Here is a 27,073-nt window from a genome sequence, read left to right on the forward strand (position 1 = left end):
GATGGAGGAAATTACATTCATATCTCATTGAGAAAAGTACAAGTATAGAAGAAGAAGAGGGAGAAAAAAAACAATATCATGAATATTTTTCGCGATAACAATCAGAGTTGAGATTAATCGTAAAGATAGGAGATAAATCTCTTCATCAATTGAAAGGTTCTTTTTTTTTCATTAACAAATTGAATGAGGTGATTTAATTCACGCGGATAATTCCTTCATTTAATATCACAGTCAGTCCATTAAGTAATTAGGAATATATTTTTCTTAAAAGTGTCTCCCACAACAACCTTCTCTTCCTAAATTTGTGCAAAAGAACTGTTTTTCTTTTTCAACTCTGTCACGTATTTGAGATGAATAAAATCAATTCGCGTGGTGATTTCAAGGAGGAAAATCCCATTTAAACACCCAATTCTCACGCACTGGGTAACTCCACGTGGAAACAATCCTGGAAAAGTGTGTTTGTTTGGCATCAAGAAGCACGCAGACTGCTTGGGGGAGAGATGGTGAAAAAATGGCTACGTTGGTGGAAGAAATGTCAGGGCTAAATCATGAGGAGGGGGTGTACATTCACGCAAATGCATCAACAATGTCAGGGTCTTTCTATGTACACAAACACACTGCGCCCCCACATCAACCTCCCCCCACCCCCTCCCATTTGGCACACATTTTCCTCGTCAACCACGCAAGAATTGTGAAAAGTGCAAAAAGAGAAAAATAGAATGGAAAACTTTGCATTAAAATTTATGATGATGCTTCTAACTTTTCCAACTTTTTAATTACTAATGTCAACTCCCCCCTTCATGACTGAATATGCAGTTTTTCTCCCCTTTTCACTAACTGTTTTGTTTTTATTTTTCCCCGGCATTTTTCCCTTTAAGAGATGGACAAAAAATTAAATTTTTCCTTTATGTTTAAATAGGAAATTGATACTTGTTGTATTTTTCCATTAATTATCTTATTTTTGTGATTACTTCCGTTTATTTTTTGTCCAACTCACCATATAGCTCGGAAAATTAATTTCTCTTCTCTCATACTGATCAATTTTTCCATCCACCATCATTTGTCGTGTGTTGGTTACATTCTGTGTTGATTATCAAGTTGATAAAATAAACGTTCACACCATGTATTGTTGCAAAAAAAAATCCAATGAGTATAAAAAACATTGACCAAATCGCGAGAAGTGAGAAAGATTATCAAAACTTCCGTTGGTTTGTTGTAAGTTCAAGGAAAAATCGTGCCACACCACTGCCTCATGGGAAAATTTTAAAGCAAAAATTCCCCGCGCAAAACTGCTCTCAATATTCAAGGCATGTGAAAGAAAAGAGGCCCCTCCGTTCGTTCTTTACAGAATATAAGAAGAAAAGGCATAAACTGATAAGGAGAGGTCATTAAAAGTGCAATTCGAAAATTTATGCAGAGAAAACGAAGAGAGAGAGGAGAAATTCCCCATGCAAAAGCATTAGAGATTATGGTGTGAATAAATCATTATCGATTGCAAAATGCTCGATTTTCCTTTTTGCTTATGCACCACAGTCTACTAATGAATTGGTTAGAAGAGGTATAGGTAGTGTTAAAGTTCAATATGTATATGTTGCAAAATATCTTATCCTACATAATATATTTTACGAAGAAAAGTCGCTTTTGCTGGTTTTCTATAGGTGTCTGTAGTACAGCTTTGAATTTTCCTCATGAAAGGAGATATTTTGATAGAATTTGTTGTTAATTTCAAGGTTAATTTACTTTGCTTTTTATTGTTAAACACATTAATTTAAAATTAGTTTTCAAAGAAATTCGCATTTTAAGAAAATTTTGATAAACTATCCTAAATGTCGATTTAAAATAAAATTCGTTTAACCCTAAAAATTTGACTTTAAGATTTCTTTAATGAATTCTTTTTTGTTTATCATATTTTTTTTCTTGGTAAATATCCTTTCATCACTCTTTAGTGAAACAGACTGTTTCGTACAGTGTTAACACTCCTCTACAATTATTCCCTGCCAAGAGCAACAAAACCCCGATAACGATTCCATTTTTGCATGAAGGTTTTCTCACCATAAAAACAATTTTTTTCTTCTTTCTTTAGCATATATAGGTATACCTTTTCTATGTAGCAACAGAGACTTGTATTGGCTCAATTAAATTCTAATGCTAGTGTTTTATATTTTGTCAGCATTCTTGTTTTCTCTCGCTCTCTCTCTTTTGCTATAACCTTTAGAATAAAAAAGAAAGAGAAAAAAAGTCCACCAAACACTCTAATTTTCAATATTACATGTTCATTGATGAAATAAAATGAGACGCTATAAAACTATAATTATCCTTAATTGCTTTTTACGACTTAACACATGACAAGTCATGAGAAGTAGCGCCCCGATGTATTATATATATTAGGCTTCTCTATATACTGATACAAATTGAGAAATCTTCGCATTCCCCGTTTGTCATTCATCTTCGCGGAAATCAACGTGCATGCCTTCAATTTGGCGCCATAAATCAACACACTGTGTAAGGGCAATCTTCGTGAGACAGTGCGGTGTTAACAAGCAGCAGAGTGTATGTATATAACATTCCTTAAATAAACAGTAATGTTTATTAATTGGAACAGTATATATTGTGGTGGGATGGAAGAGAAGATGAAGCACAAAATCTTTATACTATAAAACTAAACAAAACAATATTATGTACTAAAATAGAGGTTAAATGCAAAAAAATAAGTAGATAGAAAGGAATTTTGTAGATCTATTCTAATTAGAATGATTTGAACATTTTTTTCTCTAGAAATTTTTGTCCAAAAGTTATTTAGAATGTGTTAATGAAGCAATAAAAAATTATTTTGTGAAAATTGAATGAAACGCTACGAAGAAGAAGAATCATCAGCTAAAATACTATTTTTGGTCAATGATTTTTTTGACCTAGATTGTATTACAGTGCTGTAGAATATATATTTAAATATCTTAACGTTCGACTATTAGGTTTTGTTTCAATCAAACGTTAAGAATCAAAATTTATCAATTAACATTTTTTAAAAGCCTGGAAAATTGTTTAAATTTTTTTTTCTCTTTGGCTATAGCTAAATTTTCAACAACTTTTCTCAAAAATTTTCTCAAGAAACGTGTGAGGAAACGAGAGGAGGGAGATTTGCAACATAATATTGTGAATGATTAATAAAACAAATTAGAGTCTTATATGTTAGTTAATACATAAGGAAAAGTAAAGGGGTGCTAAGAGAGCAAAATTGATGGTACCTGACACCGAATGACGCCTTTGCGCCATTATAGGGCGCAATGGGGCCGTTGAGGGATACTGCGGATTGTAAGTAGTTCTTGTTATGGCAGGAGTAGTTGTTGAGATGATAGTAGAGCAATTAGAAGTGGTTGACATGACTGTAAGAAAGCGGCAATGGTTTTCGTTCGTATTATATTACCTTTCTCATCTCTTCTATCAACGTTATAATTCGCAAGGAAACTTTTACACACACAAGTTGGTAATTTAGAGGAAGACAAAAAAAACGAAGGAGTTTTAAAGCATAACTAAATATAAAAGGGATTTACTAAATTAAATAAATAATTTGAGATAATTTATCTAAAGAAAACAACAACAAAAAATGAAAATTATCTCTACAAATTGAATTGTGAGAAGAATAAAAATAAAACTAAACAAATATCGCAAAAATTATCCTCTTAAGAGGATTTTCAGATATCAGATGAGAGCTTTTGCCACGTTTACTCATTGATTTCTTCTTAACCAACAACGCTATAAAAGTCTTAATCCAAACTAGCATATGTACGAGTGGAGGGAAAGAAAAAAAAAGCGACCACCTGATGCCAAAACATGAGAATCATTTAACTAGCCAAAAACGAAAATTGGAAAAGTTTTTTCATGATATAGAGAATAATTTATTTCTTTCATATGTTCTCCCTGCATGGAAACACACACTCATATATAAAGAAATAAATTAATCCAGCTTTCTTGTAAACTTTCCGCCCTCCTGAATTTCCCGCCCCCTCACACCAAAAAGACTTATTTATCAGATTAATAAATTCTTCCATATATAGCATGTGAAAGGGGATGATGGAGTTTCATCCATTTCTATACTTATTTATTCACGCGTAAGCAATTCTGCACACAAATTCACAACGAAGATAAATAAAATGAAAATTTCATCGTTGAGTATTTAAATAGTATAGTCGTCGAATGATATTTTTTTTAATTTATTCTCATGTCACCCACTAGATAGCGCTGCTATCGCTCAGATGATGAATAATTATTCTTTATTCACCACATAAACATTTCGTTCAAAATGATTTAGTAAAAACAATAAAAATAACAAAAACAAATTTCGCAAAAACACAATTTTAATTAAAAATAATTTGTTTTTTTTTTAAAGATAAAAATGAAACAAAAATTAAATCACTTGGATTTTTATGAAAATATCTGCAGAGTAGAAAAAGCAGCATGCAACACACTCTTGTGGGTTTTGAAAGCATTGTAATCAATATATGTATGTATTGGCCCAAAAAACATCATGCTTCTCCCAACAAACTTTAATAAACAAAACAAGAATGAAAACGAGAAATCTTTTTTTCCCACAATTTTGAAAATTTTATATATTCATAGAACCTTTGAGTTAACTGTTTAATCCCTTATAAAAGTAGCTTTAGCTTCATAGCCCAATATGTTTAGCACAGTGTTTTAGAATGAAGAGTTTTCTGCATGACCTGCCCTCTAATTATTTTTCTTTAAATCAAATTAAGTAAATTTAATTAAAATTCATTCCTATATTTATTAAGGGTGCCAGCAGTCAAGCAGAAAACTTTGAATGATTTTGTGAATTAATTGTATGAAATTTTTTATTTTTACAATGCAGCTATTTGAAGGAAGTAATCATCAATGCTTCGAGAAATCATTCTTAAATTACAAGCTCTAATTTTTTTTCTTTAAAATTACAATTTAGGTCATATTTTTTTGTATCAATTGAGCAAATAGCTGAATTATAAAATAGCACCATTTTTGGCACAAAGGCAAAAGAATTTTTGATGTGAATGAAATGAATTTGTGATGATGATGATTAAATCAACATTCGCCTCAAATATGTATCCAATTAGACAAAAAAATAAGGAGTCATAATGCAACCAATTGGCAAAAGACATATTATATAGTAAAATATAAGGAAATTTTGATTAAAATTGTAAATAAATTTTGATATAAATTTTTCATTTTGGCGTACCATCATGTTGACTTAGGATCATGTCCTCCTCGTGACTACAGGTCAGAGGATTCTTTTCTGGACTGCCTCCATCACATGAAAAAGTATCCTGGTGTGCACTTTTGAAATTCGGGGCCTGAACAACTGTGCAAGCTGAACTACATGTACTAAACGTTGATGTATTTGCTGGTGGACTCTCTGGAAATTTCACCAAAGAATTTTTTTTCTCGTATTTTCTCATCATGTGTTTTTCAACATTTAGTACATTATACTTAACTAAATTTTTTTGCTCATTTTTTTTTACTATATTTTGCTTATTTATTTACGTACAATACATCTAGTTTGATTTTTAAAAGTATAGTAATTGACTCAAGGGCAGTGCGCTGTATAAAGCCTACATCCAGATATTTTGCTGTTTAAATTAGAATTCTAAAGAGGAAATGGTTTAGAAGGAATCTTGAAATTGATTTTGACGAATTTGTTTTAATCAGCGCCATCTCACGGTGTAACTCTTTATCCACCACATTGCCATACTATACATTCAAAATCAATGCTCATATTAAACCTAACCTTTTTTTTCCATTTAAATTAATTAATTCCAATTGAAAAGATTTTCTCTGCAATCGATGAGAAAAATATAATTTTGAAAGACAAGCAGAAAATTCTAAATGCCAAAAAATCCTCAATTTGTTGAACCATTTCAATTGAAATGCAATGAAAACGAAATGAACCTATTCTATCAAAGAAAATTTACAAGAAATATTCTCAAAAAACTATTTTCTTCTAAATAGACTAATAAAAAAAAAGTTATGCCAAAAGGGCCGAAATGCATAAAAAAAAATAAAGAAAAGTAAGAGATTGAATAAGAAATGCATTCACAAATAAATTAAACATAAATCTCTTGTAATGAATTCAAAAATAAATCGTGAAGAAAATGAGAAAAGTTATTTTGCAATGTGAACATAACGTGAAAATGATAATAAAATTCAAATAAAAAAAATGATTTATTGCATTTCTGATTAATTTTAATCACACTTATTGTAAATTTATTATATTAAGACACATATAGGAATCTAGCTACTTTATCGTTTAAGAGGGTACTCAAGATGAAAAGGGTGAATTTGTAATTAAATATCTAATTAAAAAAAAACTACACCTTATTTACTTTTATGAATGCAGGATTTTTTTTTAATAATAATAATATTTCAAGAAATTATCTAATGTCAAAATTTCTACTTGAGTTATTATGCAATTAATTAATTAAACGCATGACATAACACTATAATCTACTTACTAAAAAAACCACAACATTGAATATTTAAAAAATTATTATTATTATGGTAGGAGAACAGAAATAAATATACAAAATATGTGCAAAAGAAGAATATTTCTAAAAAAAAAAAACTATAAAGCAATTTTTTGAAATTATCACTAAATTATGTACAAATTTTATTTGAAAAGGGAGTTGAACTTCACGAATGTTCCTTAATAATGATAAAAAAGAATTTTGATAATTAGAAGGACAAATAGAGGATTGTTTTTTAAATGATTTGATTCTGGGAATGTATCTCACTTTATTACTAACTCGATGAAATTTAAACAAGGGTGCGAGATTGTATATAATGTAGGTCGTTTGGGGGTGGAGAGCAAAAATTCAATGGGGGGATGTTTTGTCTTTTCCAAACAGGGTGGGCGGTTACACAGAGAGCATGTGGGGTTGGAGGTGAATGTGAATAAAGAGGGGGTTTGCTTGACTTACCGCCTGATGGTGAAAAATTCATGGGCTTCTGGCCGACGTGCGTTTGACGTCGCATTGCCATTGAAATGGGTTTTGATGCCTCATTTGCCGATGATGATCGTGGCCTTACAGGGCCCATGTAGTCATCCCTGCTCTTACAATTGGCAGATGCACTACAAAAACAAATAAAGTCATCAGATTTGATGATTTTTGTTGTCTTTCCAAAGAAATTTATTCATTTTCTAAAGCACTTTGTGCACTCACCTGATTATAGTCTGGTGCATATTTTCCGCAATAAAGGGATCCTGTGTCTCCATCCACAATTCACCGGCGCCAATTGCACTATGCCGCCCGACTTCCATGTAGAAGAAGCACTGGGTATTCCCACAACGACGTATCGTCGTGAGGAGGAACTCAACGCTACCCAATCTATGGTCTCCACCCGTTGTTGTAGCAGATCCCACACGTACCAGCGTTAAGGATTTTTCCGTGAGGCACAAGTGGTAGTTCCCAATAATTCCTTTATCCTCAGCCAGGCCTTTGCGCTGAACTTGAACCGACCACGTGTGCTCTGTTTAGGGGGTGGTAGAAGAAAAGAAAAAAATTACATTATTGCTCTCGCCCATCTTCTTCTATCGATCCGACATTTGACGCCAACTTTAGGCCAACCAAAAGTCCTCTTTTGGGCCACTCGCTATATACCCAAAAGTGGATGGCGAACGAGAGAACCCTTGAGGAGAAAAAAAATCCCTCAAAGACTCTTAAGGGTGGTAAGATATTTTCTTTTTTTTTGGGAATGGGTGTGCCAGAGCTTTATCTTTAATGTGTGATAAAGATCCACACTTTCAATCTCTACCCTCCCACCTCCTTTCCCCTATTTACCCATCATCCTCTCCCCCAGCATCAGTAAATTGACTTAATTTGCTAAATGATAATTTTTATTGATGGGAATAAAGAGATTATTTAAATTTTCCACCAAAGACAAGAACAAACAACAAAATAATTCCCTGAATTATGGAACATTTTCACAGCACTTCAGCTAAAGGCGACAGAAAATAGAATGAAAAAAATACACCCCGCATAGCAAAATCTCTTTCCCTTCTTTCTTGTATTTTTGTGTGCGTTCTAATATGAAGGAAAACAATGAAATCATTACTTTTTATTTAACTCCACCACCAACCACATCAATGGGAGTTATGCGTGTTTATTTGCGTAAGAGTCCTTGGGAATAAAATAAATTCCACGAATTTTTTTTCTTCAATTTTTACGATCAAATTTATTTGTTTTGCCCAAGAAGAGAAAAAAATCAATGACTTTGTGCTTTAAGAAGCTTTTGAATTTTCATGAAAACTCCGAGATTTTTGTTAAAGTTCTTGAATAATTTTCCTTTCTTGAATCTCGAATTTCCCGAGCTTAACTATCAAATAATTCCCAAAAGTTATGTCACCCAATCACTACTAGTTTATATCTTTCTTTGCTTCATTTCCGACCAAGAAAAAAAATAATAAAAACGATATTTTTTCTTCCTTTTCATTTGCAAATCATCCCCGAAAAAATTCTTGAAATGATGTGGAGAAAATTGAGTGACATGGCACAAAGTTATATATCCAACCGAAAATGGCCAACAATATCAATTTATTTGGCCTTCTCGACAATCTCGAGACTTGGATGTTTCTCTCCCATCCATACTCTTTGAATTGCGAATAAATCGTCCCCGGGTGTGCGAGGATGGAAATGATATCTGGCTTTATGCTAAAATATTCTTCCTAACCTAGCCTAAGAAAATTCAATTACGTAATCCACAAGACAGTCGGCATCTCACAATTTTTTTGCGCCTTCCTCTCTATACCAATTTTGACCTTCTTATCACATTCACCATACACACCACACATACACATCATTCCACAAGCCAGACACTCTTTATCTCCTTCTAAAACTTTTCCTTTACTAAATAAAATCCCACCGCGTCCTCTCTGCCTCTCTCAAGCCACCCACATAAAAAGGAAAGGGGGCGGAAATGGGGGATGAAACCATGTTAGACATCTCCAGAAATTTGTTTTCCCCACCGTAGAAGAGCCTTCCCCCCTTGACACACGCACTACTAAATTCATAATTTAAATCCCTAAGTAAATAACCAAAGTACCAGCTAGAGACAATTCAGTGAAAATGGAAATTGAAGATTAGATTTTTTTTCCTTCTTTCTTCTGTACTCTTTCTCTCTTAAGAATTGCTTCGAGGTCTGTTCGACGTAAAGGAAGCGTCTGTAGCTCGTAAGATGAAATGTCATTGATAAGAATGTCGATGCTGCGAAGGAAGAAAACTCGAAGAAATTCTCAAGCTTCCTTTTTTGCGAAGGATAAAATCAATGAAAATAGTTTGGAGACCCCGGGTAGATCACATGATTCTTTCTTTATTCCATTCACTGTGTACACCCTCATTTTGTGGAAACATTCTAATTTATGCGCAATTGGAGCACGAGTGGGACAAGAAGTCTTCTTACAGACTCGCCAATCACTGAGAAAAATACTTGAGATTTTGTTTTAAAAGTTCGATAAATCCTTTTATCAAGGAAAAGTTTAAGGTTTTACGAAGAAAGAAAGCTTTAAAAATCGTTTAACCTGTTGGATTAAACTCTGTACTAAATTTAGTTTAAGTTTCTTAATTTAGGCCTAAGTTATTTTTTTTGGCTAATCCTAAGTTGTTTCAACTAGGTCTAATAATTTTAATTTAGGCCTCAGGTTTTAAGACTAGGTCTAATGTTTTTAGGTTTGGTCTAAGAAATTTCAATCTTAGCTAGATTTCTACATAGTTACTTCATCTTGTCCTTAGGTTTTCAGAATAATTATATTTTCTAAACCAGATCAACGCTATTTTATTTTCTTTACTTAAGTCTTATTTTTTATGTTAGTCTTAAGTTATTTTAACCGTAATTTTTTTTTTCAATGTAAAACTTTTAAAGCTTTTAGGATCTTAAGGTTCCTATTGAATTCAAGAGTGTGGGAAGAAAATGTAATAATTTCAAGTCAAATATTTTTTCTTAGTGTATTGCCTTTCAGTCAAGACAAAAACGGTGTTCCGGTGCAAATGGGCTGACTCTCCAGCCTGGTGATAAGATTGAGAAAAAATTATACTTTTAAATTTATGGAACTAATACTACATCTTGGTTGACTTTTTTTTTGCATAAAATCGATTTTCTATTAATGCAAAAGGTCATATCAGCGTGTGAAAAGTTTGATAATATGAAGAAGATAAATTTGGCAAAGAATCTCGGTGGGAGAAACTTTTTTTTCTCCCGAGAGATCCTTGACACTTTTCTTCCTTAAGTTATTAAGAAAGTGGAAAGTCATTAGAAGGATTCTTTTAACCTTTTTTTATCTTTAAATTCCATTTTGAAGCTTTTCTTCCTTTATGGATTTATGGCAAAATGAATTTTTGAAAGTATTTTCTTAATAAGGTAGAAAGTTGTTCTCGTTAAGACATTGCTTGATCGCCCGAAAAAAAAATGTATAAAATGTGGTCAGAGTGTGATGAAAAACATTGGCGAGACAGGAGAGCAAGCACACACAACATGTGAGACAGACAAATAAAAGATACCGGAGAATGCTGTAAGTGTGCATATTTTGCAGTTGGATGTTTATCTTTGAATCTCCCCATCGTTAAGGCCATTAGATGCGAGAGACAGCTGATATGCAAAGAACATTGCGTATTGAATGGAATCTCAAAAATTCGTCTTCTCTTTTTATATACATATGTATGTAGGTATGTATACCTACTGTATTGAATGACGTATATATATATGGAAAAAACCCACAGAGGGATTAGTATAAAATAAGATTTCTTCTTTTTGATTAAAATATGCTCAAAGAATTAGCCAAGAGCAAGACGTTGATCTTTCTATAAAAGAGGAAGAAACACCAAGAACGGGATGAGGCTGTAAATTCTCCGCGATGGTAAGATTGGAAATGAATTTGCAAATCAGCAACGATTAAAGTCGAGATTTCCTGTTGATATCGTGTGAAATTTATGTAATTGTTCCCATATTGACGTCAGAGTTTTTTCTCTTAAATATTTTATGTGAATGGGATTTGTGTTTGTTTTTCAAATTATTTACTTTTTTTTTCTTAATGTGAATGAACTAGAAATGCATTTTTGGCATTCCAAAAAAATGTTAATTTAAAATTCTCTTCAATTATACCTTGCACGGTTATCCCAGCGCCATCTTTTAGAAGAAAAAAAATTCTCTGGACTATAAAATTTCCTACTCAATGCTATTTGGTTTCATTCAAAATTTAGGATCTTTTCTAATTAATAATTTTGACTATTTCTTTTATCATCTAAATGCAGGTAATTGTCCATGAAAAAAAAATAGTTTGTTTCATAAGTAAACAATTCTCGTACAGAGATCTATCTAGAAAATTCAACGAGTGAGTCTTGTGTGCGCAAATAACTAACGAGAAAAACAACAAGCTGATTTAGAGGAGTGAGTAATTCGCATTTCTAGTGAATTCCGGATCATATTTGCAATGAGGGCACGAATATAGCGCCAATGATGATTTCAGCATCACTCCTATGTACTTGTTGTGAGGGAGGCACACACAGACACTCACTATATATGTTTTTGCTAGAATTGATAAAAACAGTGACAAAGCATTTATTTTGGAGAAGAAAATAACATTTTTCTTTAAAAAAAAAATGAAGAGGAAAAAAATAATTACAATCTGTGACTGAAAAATTATTCCTCATTTAACTGTGGATGTCGTGTGTCTTCAAAACAACGCCCACAATTTGTTCTTCCCGCAAGAATTTTACTCACATGAAAGAAAAAATAAATAAAATAGAAAATGTACGGAAATTCATTTAATTTATTAGCTTTTAGTTTCCTGGTTAATATAATTTATTTAAAGATGGTTCATCAAAGTTCTATAAAATATTTTTTTTCTAAATTAATTCAATCTCCTATGACCAGAGGATATTATCTGGTATAGATGGTTGAAGGAGAAGAGAGATTGAAAGAGTTGTTTGCCATACGTATGCTGCCCCGTATGATTGGCAAACTCCATAAAATCCTACACACAAAACTACGGTGGGGGCTTACTCAAGCGATAAATAGGTATTATGACGATAATAATTTTCAAGAGAGATAGGAAATGAATGGAATTCCTTGCAGTCTGACTTCATACATTACTTCTTCATACATACACGCGCTTAAGAGAGACATTTAATAATAAAATGCGAACTGTGAGGAAGTCTTGTGAAGCGTCTTGGTCTTTTTTTCCTCTTTATTCCCTTTATCATCTCTCTCTTTCTCTCTCTTTACTCCTTTGCAATTCATCCGCACATGAGCAAAATTATATTCAATTCCCTCCTCACCAAACCACAGAGCAATGGTGTGTTGCCAATTGCTCGAAAATTGGATATCTATGGAGAAAACGTAAAATTTTAAGGATACTTCTTTGCATTTTAAATTTCCTTCTTATTTGTCTTTTTCATGTTAAAATATTCCTTTTATGAAAATTTTATGATTTATTTTGCGAATTTAATATTATTCTTTTGATGAATTAATTAAAAACTAAAGCTTTGTGGTTTTGTAGATTGTTCATCTTCTTGGTAATCGCAAATATTTTTAAAGCTTGTAAGCTTTTTTTATAGCTTGGAAGCTTTTCTCACCTTCTTGAGAAAAAAAAACTATTTGCGCGAATTGTTTACAATAAAATTTACATCACAGACAATTTCCGGAAAATGACAAACACAACGAAAATTTGCGATGAGGGAAAACAAATTTTTTTGGCAAATTCTCAAGAAGTTTTCTGCATGAGAATAAAATACGTTGGTGAATGATCTCTAAATTTCTAATCAAACTATAAATAAATTTGAAAGAAAAATCATAAGAATAATTCTTTTATTAAATTCTCCAATGAAGCTCGCCTGTGTCATCAAGCAACAATGCAATAGAGAATGACGATGGAAAATTCTTTTTGCATTTGCTATCAAACAATTCTTTGGAAAATTGCGTAAAAAGGGGTAATTTTATTCAATTCATTTTCTCTCTTTTTCAACACTTTTGCAAATTGCAATAACACTCTCAAAATCACTCACAGAGCGATAATGTAAAATGTTGTTTACAATTGCCAATGCGAATGCAAATGGAATTATATGCAGATAATCTAATTGCATAGTATTGAATGCAATTAGGTGAATGGAAAATACTAATTTTCCATCCATCCTGCACCATTTTTTTCCATTTATCTTTTAGTATGTATTTTACATTGGAGAGAATGTGTGGGTGGAGGGTCTTTCGCACTTTGCATAAATCATATTTCTCGCGTTCATTTTACAGCCTGCAATGAGCAATATTTCTGTCACACGATATTTAAAAAGAAAATTCTCGTTAAAATGATTTTTATTTGTATATTTATAAATAAAGAATAGTTTTCCACGAAAAAGATCATTTTAAACTCTTTATTACTTTATTTTGCACAATAGCTATATATGGGCAATAAAAGAGTTTTAAGAAATCATTTTAAATTATTCACCGTGTTTCAGGGATTTTTTGAAAAATATTTTTTCCTGGAAAAGAAAAACGTTTTCAGAGACATAAAATGCCTTTCATTATTTGGACTAATAAATATTGCAAGGAAAATATCCCACAACATACCTACATACATAGTTTTAAAAAAAATCGTGGGGAGAAGGGGGTGAAACTTGACTGCAATAATACGGAAATGTTTAACGTTCAAAAATGTGTGCAATTGAAATAAATAACCGCCTGAGCGAAATGGTTTGTAAATGCCGCCCGGTCTTTTTCGAATATATATAGACAACATTAATAAAAATGCCATTAAATTGATAAAGTTCCTGGGAATTTCTCATGGCCGTGGAATCCCACGAAAAATGCATTGCGACGCGATAGGCGCCACATTGGAGGCAAAAGCAGTGCATAACAGCAATTCTCTCCCCTCCCTCCCCCCGTTCCACCCTCCACCCAACATTATACATACGTTATGCATTCGCGGTGTGTTAGTCGCCACACGGAGGAAACTCCTTCGGAACCCACCATGTGGACGCCCACATTGCACTTTACCAGGGTGAGAGCAATTTTTGCCGTGGTTGCACGCAATCAATATTACAAGGAAGCTATAACAACAAATTTTCGCGTTCTCAACTTACCACAAAAAAAAACGTGTGGGTGGGTGGGGTGAAAGGAAGAAAAAAAAAAGAAGTTCTTTTTGAAATTTTTTGAAAAAGAAAAACGTCTCAACGGAGTAAATTAGTTCATGGAAATAAGGAATTTCCCCAAAGGAGAGAAGAATTAGCACATCATGTCCCAAGTGGAAGAGAAATGATGAACATTTTCAGCAGATGAGACGCGTGTATCGATGGAGGAAGAGATCTTTCACACTGTTGCTCCATCGGGGGCTTCTCACTCCTGCCATCTTCTTCTACTAATCATTAATCCAAGGCACGAGCTTCTCCTACACACCACATCCTCCCATACCCCCTTCCCGCAATGTCTGTTGCCGTTCAATTCAATCCATCGCAAACAGAAGATAAAATTGATGATGGACACAGCAGTTGTCAACATTTATCATCATTCACATCAACAGACGATTGCAACAATGTCGCGCACGCTTCTAATTTTACAGCAGACATCCCACAATTTCTCATACAACATAACTCTCTCTCAGCATAGCATACTCAACAAAACGTGAAGAGTCCGATTTTCCGCAGATTAGAATTCAGGAAAAATAATAAATAAAATTGTGAAAAAAACATTCCAAGACAGGACAAATAAATAATTCTTTTGGGTGAAAGACAAATTGAGAGAATTTTGCAACATTTGCACATTTTACCTACATGCAGTTTTTTTTTGCATTTTTTCATGCACCCACCTTATGTTTGCAAATTCTTCTGTGTTTATATTTTGATGTCTCCAATTTAGAGCCAAAAAGGTCAAAAAACTGATGAATTTGCTTTTAAGAATGAAAATAATTTCAAGAATTTCGTCTCAAAGGGTAGAAATTTAAATTTTTTTTAAAGAAAAAGAGCTTTCGGAGGGAATACTAAAGCTTTTTCTTTGTCAGATCCTGAAAAGTTCCAAAGAATTTTTTTTGGCTTCAACACAATAAAGCTTCTTAAATTAATTTTGTACCTAAGTTAGGTATATTTTTCACCCACTCTGAAGGAAAGAATGTGTACAAAAATAGCACATTGCATCGTCAAATGCTCATTGCAATAGCAAAAAAAAATGCAATGAGATACGGTGGGTTTTCCCGCCATTGACGCAACATTGTGCCATTCTTTTTTTCAACAAATTAATTTATTGGTGTCAATGATTTGCGAGTTCGAGAAATATTTGTGGCAACACGAAAAAAAAGAAGAAAAAAAAGCCAAGAGGCCTTTTGTGTGATCACGAGAGGAAAAACAAATTGAAGCAAGAAAAAAGTGCAATTTGCGCCAATACAGCATTAATAATATCGTCAAATGTGTGGTATTGACGTCAAGTGTTAATGCGAGAAGGTGCAATATTCACATTAAAATACTGTTTACACCCCAGATTAAAATGATTACATCGAGTCACAGCACTTTTCCCGGCAAGCATTATAATATTTCATGTTCTTGCACATTTTTTTGTTGCCTTCTATAAATAATTCATTATTTGAAGTTTTGCGGGAGAGGATGTGACGAAACACGAGTAAAGAAGTTGAGCGCTTATTTATTTTGTATGTGACATTGTTTAATAAATATAAACTTAATACGCAAAGTTTCATATTTTTTGCTATATATTTGATAAGAAAGTTCAACTAAAGCTTATTTATAGAGCTTTCAATATTTTCTTTGAAAGCTTTTCTAACGTTTTTCAAGAGATTCAAATATTCTAAATGAGTAAGCTTGACAGCAATTAACTTGACAGCAGTTAACTTGACAGCACTTGATTTGACAGCATCAAGTTAAACAGCAAAATTTTCACCGTCCTTGAAAATTTTCCATTCCTAAATCATGAGAAGCACATTACACACAGTAGAATAATAAAGGAGAGAAGAAAATAATAAATTAGGTCTTATGCAATGTGTTTTGTTTTGGTGCCTATGAATATCCCGCGCATGAATGTTGATGGAATTTTCCAAATGTGTCTCTCAATTACTATCTTCCATGTCACACTCTGATATATAATATTTGAGAAAAACAAGAAAACACATAATTTTTCTTCCTTCGCATTCTCATTAATATTTCCACGCATCACAAATAAAAAATTTTCCCCTGTGAGAAAATTTTTAAAAACTAAAAAAAAAATGTTTTGGAAATTTTATATTGACTTTTGGGTCCTTTCTCGGGGTGTTGAGTGTGGCACTAAAAAAAATTACGTGACATAATAAAAAGAAACTTACATATAGCAAAAGAACGGACCCAAACACCGAAACTTTGATGACAACTTGGGAATTTTGCCAAGTGTGAGTTTAATGAAAAAAAAAAAGAGAAACGACAAACACCGTCGAATTGTTGGACGAGCGTTCCATGCACTTCACCATACTTCGTCGTCTGTTCTTTTGGTTATTTACATTTTACGCGGAAGTCCAAAATAAGTTCGATGACCGGCCACAGACGAGTTGAAGGAAAAAAAAACGAAACGAGAGCCAGAAGAAATTGAAGTAACACTTACAGAAAATACACCAAATGTTGCTTCTTTTTTTTCTGTGTAGGTACGTAACCTGAGTTTAAGGAAAGTACAGCGCGTGAAGGTATATAGCTTGAAATAATTTTCACATACGGACCACCCTGGAGATAAAAATCAGAAAGGCTGGAAATGCGCAATATGAGATTTTGAATTTAGTTATTTGCTAGAAGATTTGAATTTGAAACATAACGGTAGGAATAATTGTCAAATTTAGCTGTCAAATACACAATACTGTCAAATCTAGCTGTCAAAATTAAAATTCGGTTCTTCAGAAGAAAAAAAGCTGTTTATTATTCAATTTAAATGATGCCAGTGAGCACAAATTATTTCTCTCTTCATCCATTAGAGAAAATAAATTAAGTATTCATCAAAATTCAATTCAATCATACATTTATAGCATATTAGATTAAGCATGCAAATTAAGCAACATTTTATAAACCAAAACATTTCTTTAATTGCAATTTCTCTCAGCTGCACGATAAATCCCATCGGCGTGTCTCTTTAGCCAAAGAAACATATAGAAAAAAAGCTCTACTCGCCAGCAGTAGCATCTGAAAACTTCATTATTCATCAAGTGTTTGTTTATTTATGCCCTATATCTTATTCACGTGTCTGTCAATCAAGAAATCAAACACACCGAGTGTGCTCTTGTTTGGAAAATGCACGAGAGAGCAAGAAAAATTACACAAACAATTGGTACACACACAGAGACCTAATTTGCCTTTTGGCTTCATCTTATTCTCTTCCCGCGCTAAGAGCTTCCTTCATCTTAATGATGTTGCCATACTATTTATGATTTATCAACCACAAAAAAAAGGAGAACACCTTGAGACATTCCACATCATTTCAACCACACCCTCATCTAATAAGCCTTAATGTATAATGTAATTCAATATGTTTGTCTGAAAAAAAAAAATAATATGAGGTTGATGGAAAAAATGTTAGAGCAAATATTTGATTAATTCCAGTTCTAGTTCTTCTGGAATTTACTTTAATTTGATGTTTATTTTAATTTGTGATAATTTCATGTTTGACAGCTCTAAATTTGACAGGAGTTAGTTTGACAGAATCTAAATTTGACAGCAATGTTAGAAATTGTCAAAAGAATGAAAAGAGTATAAAAAAAAATTTATAAACATTTTAAATTAATTTAATTTGCAAGCATTTATTATAACATTTCAGGGTTAACATCTTCACAAAGTCCCATTGAGGATTTTTTCTTTCTCTCTCTTTCTTGAAACACGTGAGAACCCATGGGACGCGTCATGAGAACTGTCAAAGTCGTCTTGTTTGTGTTGTTTTTTTTTTGTCTTCCCTGAAGAAAGGCATGAGCAGAACAAGAATGAAGTACACCCATCGCGCCAATTCTCCACGCTCCCATACACATTTTGTAATAAAAATAGTCATAATAAAAATGTACATACGGCGGGGCTGAATATAGTTAGCTAGCTATATAGCGTCTAGATAAATTAAGAAGAAGAGAATGAGCGGGAAAAATGTGGCGCGAACTTCTTGCCGCCTAACAATGTTTTTCTCCACTCTGACTTCCCTCCACCTCTTAAAATTCTACGCTATGGTCTGCCTATTCCGGTGGTTACAATCGTAAATTTCAAATTGAGACGAAACTTATCTAACTCCTAAGTGCGTGTAAAAAATTTTTTCTTCATGCTGCTTGTCGTCGATAAATTCGCAAAGTTCGCAAAGCGGAAGGAATTTGAAGAGGAACATTTTGAGATTAGATTCAAGACATTTCTTTTTTTCCATTGAATTTTTTTTTATAATTATGATAAATAATTCTGAACATTATTTTTTTTAAAAAAAATGTGAATTTTAGCACACAAATCTCGTAGGAAAAAAAATTAAATTCGTTCATTCTTTGAAATTCATTCATAAAATTTTACACAGCACTGTCAGAAACAAAAAAAAGCATCTCGTATAATCTCTCGTCCACTGCTAGCTCTTCAACGAAATACATTTATAATGTTCTACGGGGTGCAGCTGTATTGCCAGAGTTTTATGCATATTTTGATATTTTCAATCTTTCCCACACCACCCTAAAGTCAAGTCTTTTTAATCTCTCTTTATGCGCTTTTTTTTAACCCACATGGAGTTCAATGGATTTTCTCTGCGTGGAACCGACGGACACCCATTATTGGAACTTTCCATTGCCCCCAATTCACATTGAGAATTTCACACCATTTTGGGAGATTGAATTTTTAACTAAAAGGTATCGTGTAACAAAAAAAAAAACGAAATATCAATGCATCTGGTGAAGGAAAAATTCATGGAAAATGTGAAAGAAAATTCCAATCATTTCCCGGTGAAAAAGTTCAAAGACTTCGCATAAAGTTAAATGAAGAAAAATAAACTTGAACTTCTCGTAAAACTTTTCACAAATTGTAGAGAAAAAAAAGGTCAAGAAGTGAGGCAATAAAAGTAGAAAGAAAAAACCGTGAAAAAATCTTAAATTGTAAAACGATGAATAAGTAATTTTTGCACGGAAGTAATAATTTTTTTTCATTTAATTTTCAGAACCACGCACTAAACTTTCATATCAATTTACGAATAAATTGAGCACCTCATCCATAAGTTAAGTCTCTTTTCCTTTTGGCATTGTTACACATCTCTGATTTTTGCACATTTCAAGTGTACTGAACCCAAACATTTTCCATTGCGAAGAACACCGACAACAACACTTCTCATGGCGCCCATACGAAACCATCCGCAAGAATCTTCTTTTTCATTCTTAGTTTTATTCTGCAAAACACCAACAGCACACTGGAATCACCTTTGCATTCTCTGCATTGATTACACCCAGGACTGATTTCCCGTTTACCGCATAACTCTGTCTACCAATTTGTATAAGAGATGGGCAGGTAAATCGTTGAATTGTCTACAAATTAATGATAAAAAACCACCAAAAAAGAATCCAAAGTATAAGATTTATGTTAATGTTTCAGAAAAAACATTTAAATGCAGAATTAAAGGATTAAAAAAAAAAACATTTAAAAGACTTTTCCATATAGAAAAAAATGTATTATAAGAGAAGAAAATAAGCACGAAAACCCAACCCTTTATGAGCAGAAAAAGAAGCATAAAAGGTAAAGAATAAGATGAATGTTGTTGTGAATACACAACAAACATATATAGAGACAAGAAAATGCTACGATGGGGTAAACACTGGTATTATAATGATTCCTCAACTGTTGTATATTTCCCGCCACAATTCGCTAGACCAAATCAAATATTCGCTTCTCACCCACCCCGCCGTTATCGCCCGCTTGGCTAATTGCGGCGTCGGGGAATCATCAACGGCACATGCAAAAATGTTTCGCTTTACTTCATTTCCCTGCTCTTAACCTCCTCCCCCAGCGCTATACTTTGTTGTTGCCCATACTCTCTTAAATTGCTTGCTCCCACCCCCCTCTCCCACCGCCCCCCGCCTTGTATTGAGGATATACGAAGGTTTAAAAAAAGAGGGGACTGCGGTAAATTATAGACTATATATAGCAACAATGTTGCATTCACGTGGGTTACGGTGCAATTGGGGGAAGGTGGTAGAACGTACATGCATACATATAAATATGTGTATATGCAGCATATACGATGTTGAAGAATTGAATCAATTTGCCGCGACACTTTGGAGTTATGCAGCATTGAAAGGATAATTGAGGGGTTTATGGTTGGCGATTAAACCAAACCGTGCGCGTCTGTATGTCACATCCTTGGTGGGGTCTCATTAAACTTTGTGACAAGATTTTCCAGCTGCAAAATGAATTATTCAATTTGAGAACTCCTATATATGTATAACCCTTTCCTTCGTTGTTTATACATAAGTATTTTCCTCTTGATCTCCTTTCGTGGGGGCAAAAGAGGAGGCAGAGAGATATAACACAACAATAATGAGATAATAAAAACAGAGGGAAAACAGGAAATTCATTACATTATGACCGGAGAGAGATATAAGATGAAAGAGGTCATAATCTCATATTCCTCACACGAAATTTCAAAACAAGGCGGAAAAATAATAATATTGTAAATAAACGAGACATCTAAGACTTAGTTATTTGACCATTTAATGCCACTTGGTCACACACGCGCGATTCTTTCCGCTCGCTGAATGAACAATTCTATTTTTTTTAATCACATTTTTTTTTTTACAAAAATCTCTGGATATATTTCTCTCTCCCTCTCTCTCTTTGGTAATTATGGTTCTCTCAATGGGATAGTTGTGATATATAATATTTTATGTGCATGAAAAACATAGATTTTCGACCAATTTTATCCATTAAAATTAATTAATGGCATGTTGAGGGCATTTTACCATTGACTATGCATAGTTATAGTCAATGAAATATTTTAATTTAATAGATGGCGCTATCTATTATTTTTGTGGTTATCTGTACAACCCTCCCTCTAAATTAAATACCTACATACATAATTTTTCCTATAGGTAAAAAAATACATGAAGCCAATATAAATCTCCAATCAACACTTTACTGACTTATATTACTTACATACATTTTATATATTTTATGAGAAGATCAAAATCATTTGACATTTCCACTCTTCATCTGCCTCTTTTCGTGGGCAAAAAGAACAAACAAAATGTGAAGCATTTCGCTGCCACTTTCCCTCGACCCTCATCAATTTTCTCATGTGTACGGTACATACCTCATTTTGCCACAAATTCAAAAGCAAAGAGAGTGAACAATTTCTGCTGGTCGATGATGGTAACGTGACTTTTGTAATTTTCATCCGGGATTTATTATTTCCATAATTTTGATTAAATGAACAACAAAGCATACAAATCATAAATACACACAGAGGAGTTTATACGACGCGGAGACTGTATAGCAGAAAATCGTGGGATAAGTACTTCCTTATTTATTGCACTCTACCCACCAAACACACCAAGTAAAAGTAAATATAGCAAAAATATACTATATACATATAATATAAAAATACAAGAAGAAAAAAATCACCGATTCACCTCATTTCACTAGAATAATAAGAAAAGATTGTGGTGGTTAAAAAAGGGCAAGAAGCGTACTTGGGAGATGTATAAAAATAAGTTGTGGTGCTTCCAATAAAACAAAAACACACACAAGAAGCACCCAGGCACGAAGGCAAATATATATATAGCGAGAAAAAATATCACAGAGAAATCCGAGAAAATTATCTGTAGGTACGCAAAGAAAAACCCTGCGAGAAAGGAGAAATTCTATCCATTGAGGAAAAATTTTTATATCTCAATGTTTTTATTATGAATACTTTTGTTTTTCATTCCTTGCTTTTCCATTCTTACTACCTATCAACATTATTTTCCTTCGGTTATTTCATACCCGCAGAGACAAGAGGATGTAAAGAAAAACTTTGCGGTGGCAATATCTCATTCACACAATAATCACCTAAAAATAAGATTAAAAAATGTACGAGATGACAGAAGACAAGCATTAGAAACCATAAAAATTGTCACATAAAAAGCATTTAATGATTCTCATCTAACAATTTTCTTCTCTAAAGAACATCCTTCTCTTCTTCAGCAATTGTTGCTCTTTTCGCTTAATGAAATACAATATGGCGCGGAGAGAGGGAAGATATGTTGTTCAAATGGTTAGATAGAGTTGCAAATTTTGCAGAAGGATTCACTTAGTGAGCTTCACTGTAAGTACTGCGGCGCCATCTATCGTGCAAGATTTTGGTTATTCGAAAAATCTTATAATCTTACTAATATGTATAGAAACAACGATGTTTTTAATTTAAATGTAAAATAAATCAAATTATTTCATATTCAGGAGTAAGAAATTATTGGTATCAACCACAGTCTCCTTAATCTTCAATCTATACTGTAACTCCTACTCAGCCGTGGTGAGCATCTCCTTATTTTCCTCCCAGCGGATTTATTATTTTAATTTATGGCACCTATAAATTCCCAATGAATTTATTAAGTCGTTAAACGGATTTAACCATCCTTTAGTGGTTTTGGTTTGTCTCTCAATAAAGTCAATGTCCAGGCGTTTGCGACACACACACAAAAAACTCTGGCCAGAGCAACACCCCGTGACATTTTACGCCACGAAGAAAAAAAAACACGCGGGGTCAAGGAAAATCCACCCAAAATCATTTTTATTCATCGCACCACCTAATTCAGGATACACAAGAGACCGTGCTTGTGAACAAGATTAATTTCACGGTATTGTGTGAATAAGAAATCAATATTAATAATATATTTTCATCAATTAGCAATTTATTATGGTGTGCTAAAAGAGGTGGATGCACAACATTCCCGGAAAAAAATAAACATTCGCGCTATGGCTTCTTTTTCATTTTTTTTTCATCTTTTTTTTAAAGTTTGTATAAAAATCAATAAATAACTCTTTGTACGCAATAAATCATCCACCGACGAAATACCCCAAAATTGGAGTGAGTCACATAGTTGAAATTAGTTTTAAAAAAAAGTATAATGGAGTATAAAATAAAAGGAAGAAGAATGGGTATAGAACGATGACCAGAGTGTGAAGTAGAAAAAGAATTATACTGCAATATTCATTGACCTCCACATTTTCAAGATCATTGTCCACACTCTCGCAACAAGAAAAAAAATAAAATTGAGATCATTGAAATTGGAAAATTCCGCATTATTCTGGTAAAAAAAAATAAGGTAGAGGGCGCTTCATTACTGAGAAAAGACGCCTCGCATAGAATATTTTTCAATATATAATAATTCTGAGAAGAAGTAGGTTTTTTTAATGGTTATTTTGTTATTTTAAATGACTATAAAGAAATATGCTTCTCCGTGTGTGGTGTTTATTGCTACGGAATGATCTTTGCGCAAATGTTTAGAACAAATCGTAAAAAAACAACTAATTTTTTATTACATATTTTCAACTTCTGCCTCCGCTCTTCCCCTTCGTGGCGCCTACAATTTAGAAGCAGATGTCAACGGCATTTTGGGCTAAATACAGTGTGTTCCAATCATACAGCAATGATTTTTCTTGTTTGAATTTAGAATTATTAAATTCTAAATTTAATTTAGAACCTATAACCAAATTTCTTCTAATTCAAATCTTCTCTTAAACTTAATATAAAAAAAGAAAGTCTTTTAAGTTTTGGCAAATAAATTCTTCTTAGACAGCTAATCCCATCTTTATGAAATTCCGTATAAAATTAGAATTAGAATTTTCTACTTTTACCCACTGAAAAAGACAGATAACAAGTTCTAATGTTTTAAAAAATGTATTCTTCCTCCCTAATATAGCTCCCATACAAATTCGCTATTTATTGCAGAGAAATTAGAATATTTCGTTTACTAAACAGATAGATTGCAGATTATATTGTACTATGGGACTTGGAAAAGCTCAAAATATCATATTGTTGTCAGCCAAGAAAAAATGTTATAAAGAAATGAGCTTTACAGTATTTCGCTTTATCTGTTTGGGAAATATGATATTTTGCGCTTTTTTTTTTTCAAACCCTTTAGTGACTTTTTTACTCCGCTCTTCCCTAATGGGTTACTATACCTATCCTCTACCTCTTCCCAATAATAAAGAAAACTAAACTAGAGGGCTCAGGTTAAGCTAGTGTTATTAATAATTAATAAATTAACTACTAAATCTAATTTATCACAAATTAATTTAAAAAAAAAAACAATTAGGATTAGAAATAAATTAGCTCTTGGGTCACATTGCATTCAAAATGGGACACATTGTAAATTTTCGGAAGGCAAAGTCCTAATAAAAGTTTCACATCTCCGCATCGCACGAAAATGACGTATATCTCCCTCATTTCTAATCAAAAACTATGTCGTACACTTCTTTTTTTTAGTGCAATCGTTCCACTTTGTGTAACTATAATAAAAAAGGAAATTAACAGTGTGGGCTTACAAAATATATAGTTCCTTCTCTCCTAATGAAATGTTTACTGCTCTACTAATATATATGTACATACATAATACAAGTAGTGTTGTATATAGTTTGCAAGATAAGCTTTTGGGTGTTACACTGCAAAAGTTTATTTGGCAGTGGTTTCATTGACAATCGTAAATTTGTAGTGTATATATTGCGTGCCTGTGGCCAAATTAGAGGGAATTTTGAGGCAATCGTTGTTCCCCATATAGTTAGATAAGACAACCCGCCACAAATAGAGTGAGTGTGAATGGGATGTTTCATTATTATGATGGTCACTATGTGGAGCATTATTGAATTAAGTTACAAATACTCACGCGCGATTTTTTAATTAATTTAACGCTTCGTTTTCTTTTTCCTCCTCTCCCCTTTGCCTTTTCCCCACGCAAATTGCCCCCGCCGTTTATATAGCCTTCACACTAAACACGAACTTTAGATTAAACTTAAATAAAAATATATACATAATTTTTTTTTCTTTCTCTCCCCGCATATAAAACTTTATAATGTTTGAGAGAATAAAGTATCTCTACTACGCTATAATTTGTACAGTGAAATAATTTCAAATATGCGAATGGTCCCATTTAGATCATATTTTTCCATCATCTGCATTTTTCCACACAACACCAACCAAAAAAAAACTACATCAGAACTACACGAAAAACCTTTTTATAGGTGATACCAACTACTTTTTAGGATGTCAAGGTATTATTTTTCAACCTCATGGCCTCTTTATTTCTCCCATAAAGTACTCTCAAGTTGTGGCAAAAAAAAATCTTTCTCCCACTATTGTTTCAAAAAACTTTTTAGGGGGTTTTTTGTGCATTATTAAAATTCAACATGAGTGTGTGTGTGTGGAAAAAATATATAGTAATTTTTGTAATTATTTTTCTTCGTGTTTAAAAACAATTTGGAATAAATTTTGTATAAATAAAATTAAATAAATCTCATATACCCCAAAGAACGTCAAAGTGAACCATCAGAGAGCTGGGTTACAAAAGCAAAACTATATACACTAAAAACATCTATTTTCATCTCCTCTCACAAACCCACTCCAACTATACAAGGTTAAAGATGTTCTTCAATTCAAAACTTCCTTTCCATACAAGTTGAATGTGTGTTAAAATGGAACAATTGAGGGGGTTGTGAGGGGAGAAAATTTGCATGCAATTTCTGCTGAAATTGTAAATACAATGTTTCTATGTCGGAGCTTAACTTAATAAATTACCAACAGCGAAACATCTAATTTCTCAAGACATATTCCTCTCACCAACATTTCCCTTCCTATGCTGTCTCTCTCAGCCAACCCTCATTTTGCTTCTTTTTTTTGCATACAGACAGCATAACTCCATGGGTAGTTTTTTACTCCATCTCCCTCCAACATCCCCCATTTCTTGGCGAACAAAAAAAAATCTATTATAGAAATTCAAATGAGAGAACTTTGAGCGTCCTTTAGTTAGGTACTTTTGGCATGGTGTATTAGGCAAAAAAGCCCCAACTATTTAATACTCATTTGTCAAAAAATAATAACCGCCCATAAATTAGAACGACACTGAGCAACGTGACAAGATAAATGTGTGTTTGTATTAAATTTTAGTGATGCCATTTATAAAATTGAAAACACGCTCAAAAGTGGCCTCCCCGAGTAAACAGCACGCGATATCATCTCGCCAAAGAGACCAAATTACTTGCACATATGTAAATATTGTCTAGGGATTGGAAAATGCTTTTTGAGTGTCGATTTTGATGGAGGCAACAACAGTATATATAGCAGGCAATATGGAACTAAAAAAATCCACCATAGAAGCAAACATTGGGCTTGAGAAGAGTCTAAAGCATCAGCAAATAGATTAATCAGATATAAAATATATGGGGTAAACATCTAACTTAAAAAAAATATAGAGCTATGCATGAATTGGCGCGAAGAAATTCTAGAGAAAATGTTTTACTAAAACTACTAAAAGAAATTCTTTTTTTTTCTCAGATTAAACACCTAAATCCCCTTCCCACTACACCATTAATAAAAATAATTTATTTCTAAATTAATTTCACATTAAAGCATAAAAAATTACGCCAAAATTTACTTTAAAAAAAAGGTTAAAACTAATTTTGACGCAAATTTACCTTATTGTGACTCAGAAAAAGACTAATTTAGACTCAAGTCCCTTTTTGCGACTCAATTTTTAACTTATTTGTACTACAAAATATCTAATTTATCCGCGAGTTTTAACTTTAGGCGACGTTTAAAAAAATGTAAGACGGGAATATTTTAAATGAATAGAATCTCATTAGTGAAATATTAAGCTAAAAGAAAAAAAGAAAGTCTTTTTGTTTGTTTGTGATAAGCGATCTCCTCCGAAATGGCTGGGTCGAACGCGATGAAATTCGGTAAGGAGTTAGAGCAAAATTGCACGGATTTATTCTCACACTTTGCTTCTTTCCTCCAAACAAATGCCATTGACTTGGGACAGTTCTCCCCTCCAAAAAAAAAGAATGAACACAGAAATATATTCTTATTCCTCTGTATGCGCCCGGCCATCGAATGAAATTCCACA

The 27,073-nt window shown here is 32.9% G+C and overlaps 1 protein-coding gene across 9 annotated transcripts in view; it reads right to left on the minus strand.

Moving 5' to 3' along the window:
• LOC129790593 (insulin receptor substrate 1-B) overlaps window positions 1–27,073 on the minus strand; it is a 146,627-nt gene that overhangs the window by 20,037 nt on the left and 99,517 nt on the right. For 4 of the 9 annotated variants that reach the window (XM_055828160.1, XM_055828161.1, XM_055828165.1 and 1 more), the window contains exons 3-5: window positions 7,206–7,512; window positions 6,963–7,114; window positions 5,225–5,401 (exon numbers count right to left, since the gene is read on the minus strand). In XM_055828160.1, the coding sequence (XP_055684135.1) occupies window positions 5,225–5,401; window positions 6,963–7,114; window positions 7,206–7,512 (636 nt within the window). Of the gene's footprint in view, window positions 1–3,242; window positions 3,381–5,224; window positions 5,402–6,962; window positions 7,115–7,205; window positions 7,513–27,073 lie in introns of all 9 variants that reach the window. The other 5 variants (XM_055828167.1, XM_055828164.1, XM_055828166.1 and 2 more) reach the window with 2 other exon arrangements.

The sequence above is a fragment of the Lutzomyia longipalpis genome, chromosome 2 (assembly GCF_024334085.1).
Source record: "Lutzomyia longipalpis isolate SR_M1_2022 chromosome 2, ASM2433408v1".
Taxonomy (NCBI): domain Eukaryota; kingdom Metazoa; phylum Arthropoda; class Insecta; order Diptera; family Psychodidae; genus Lutzomyia; species Lutzomyia longipalpis.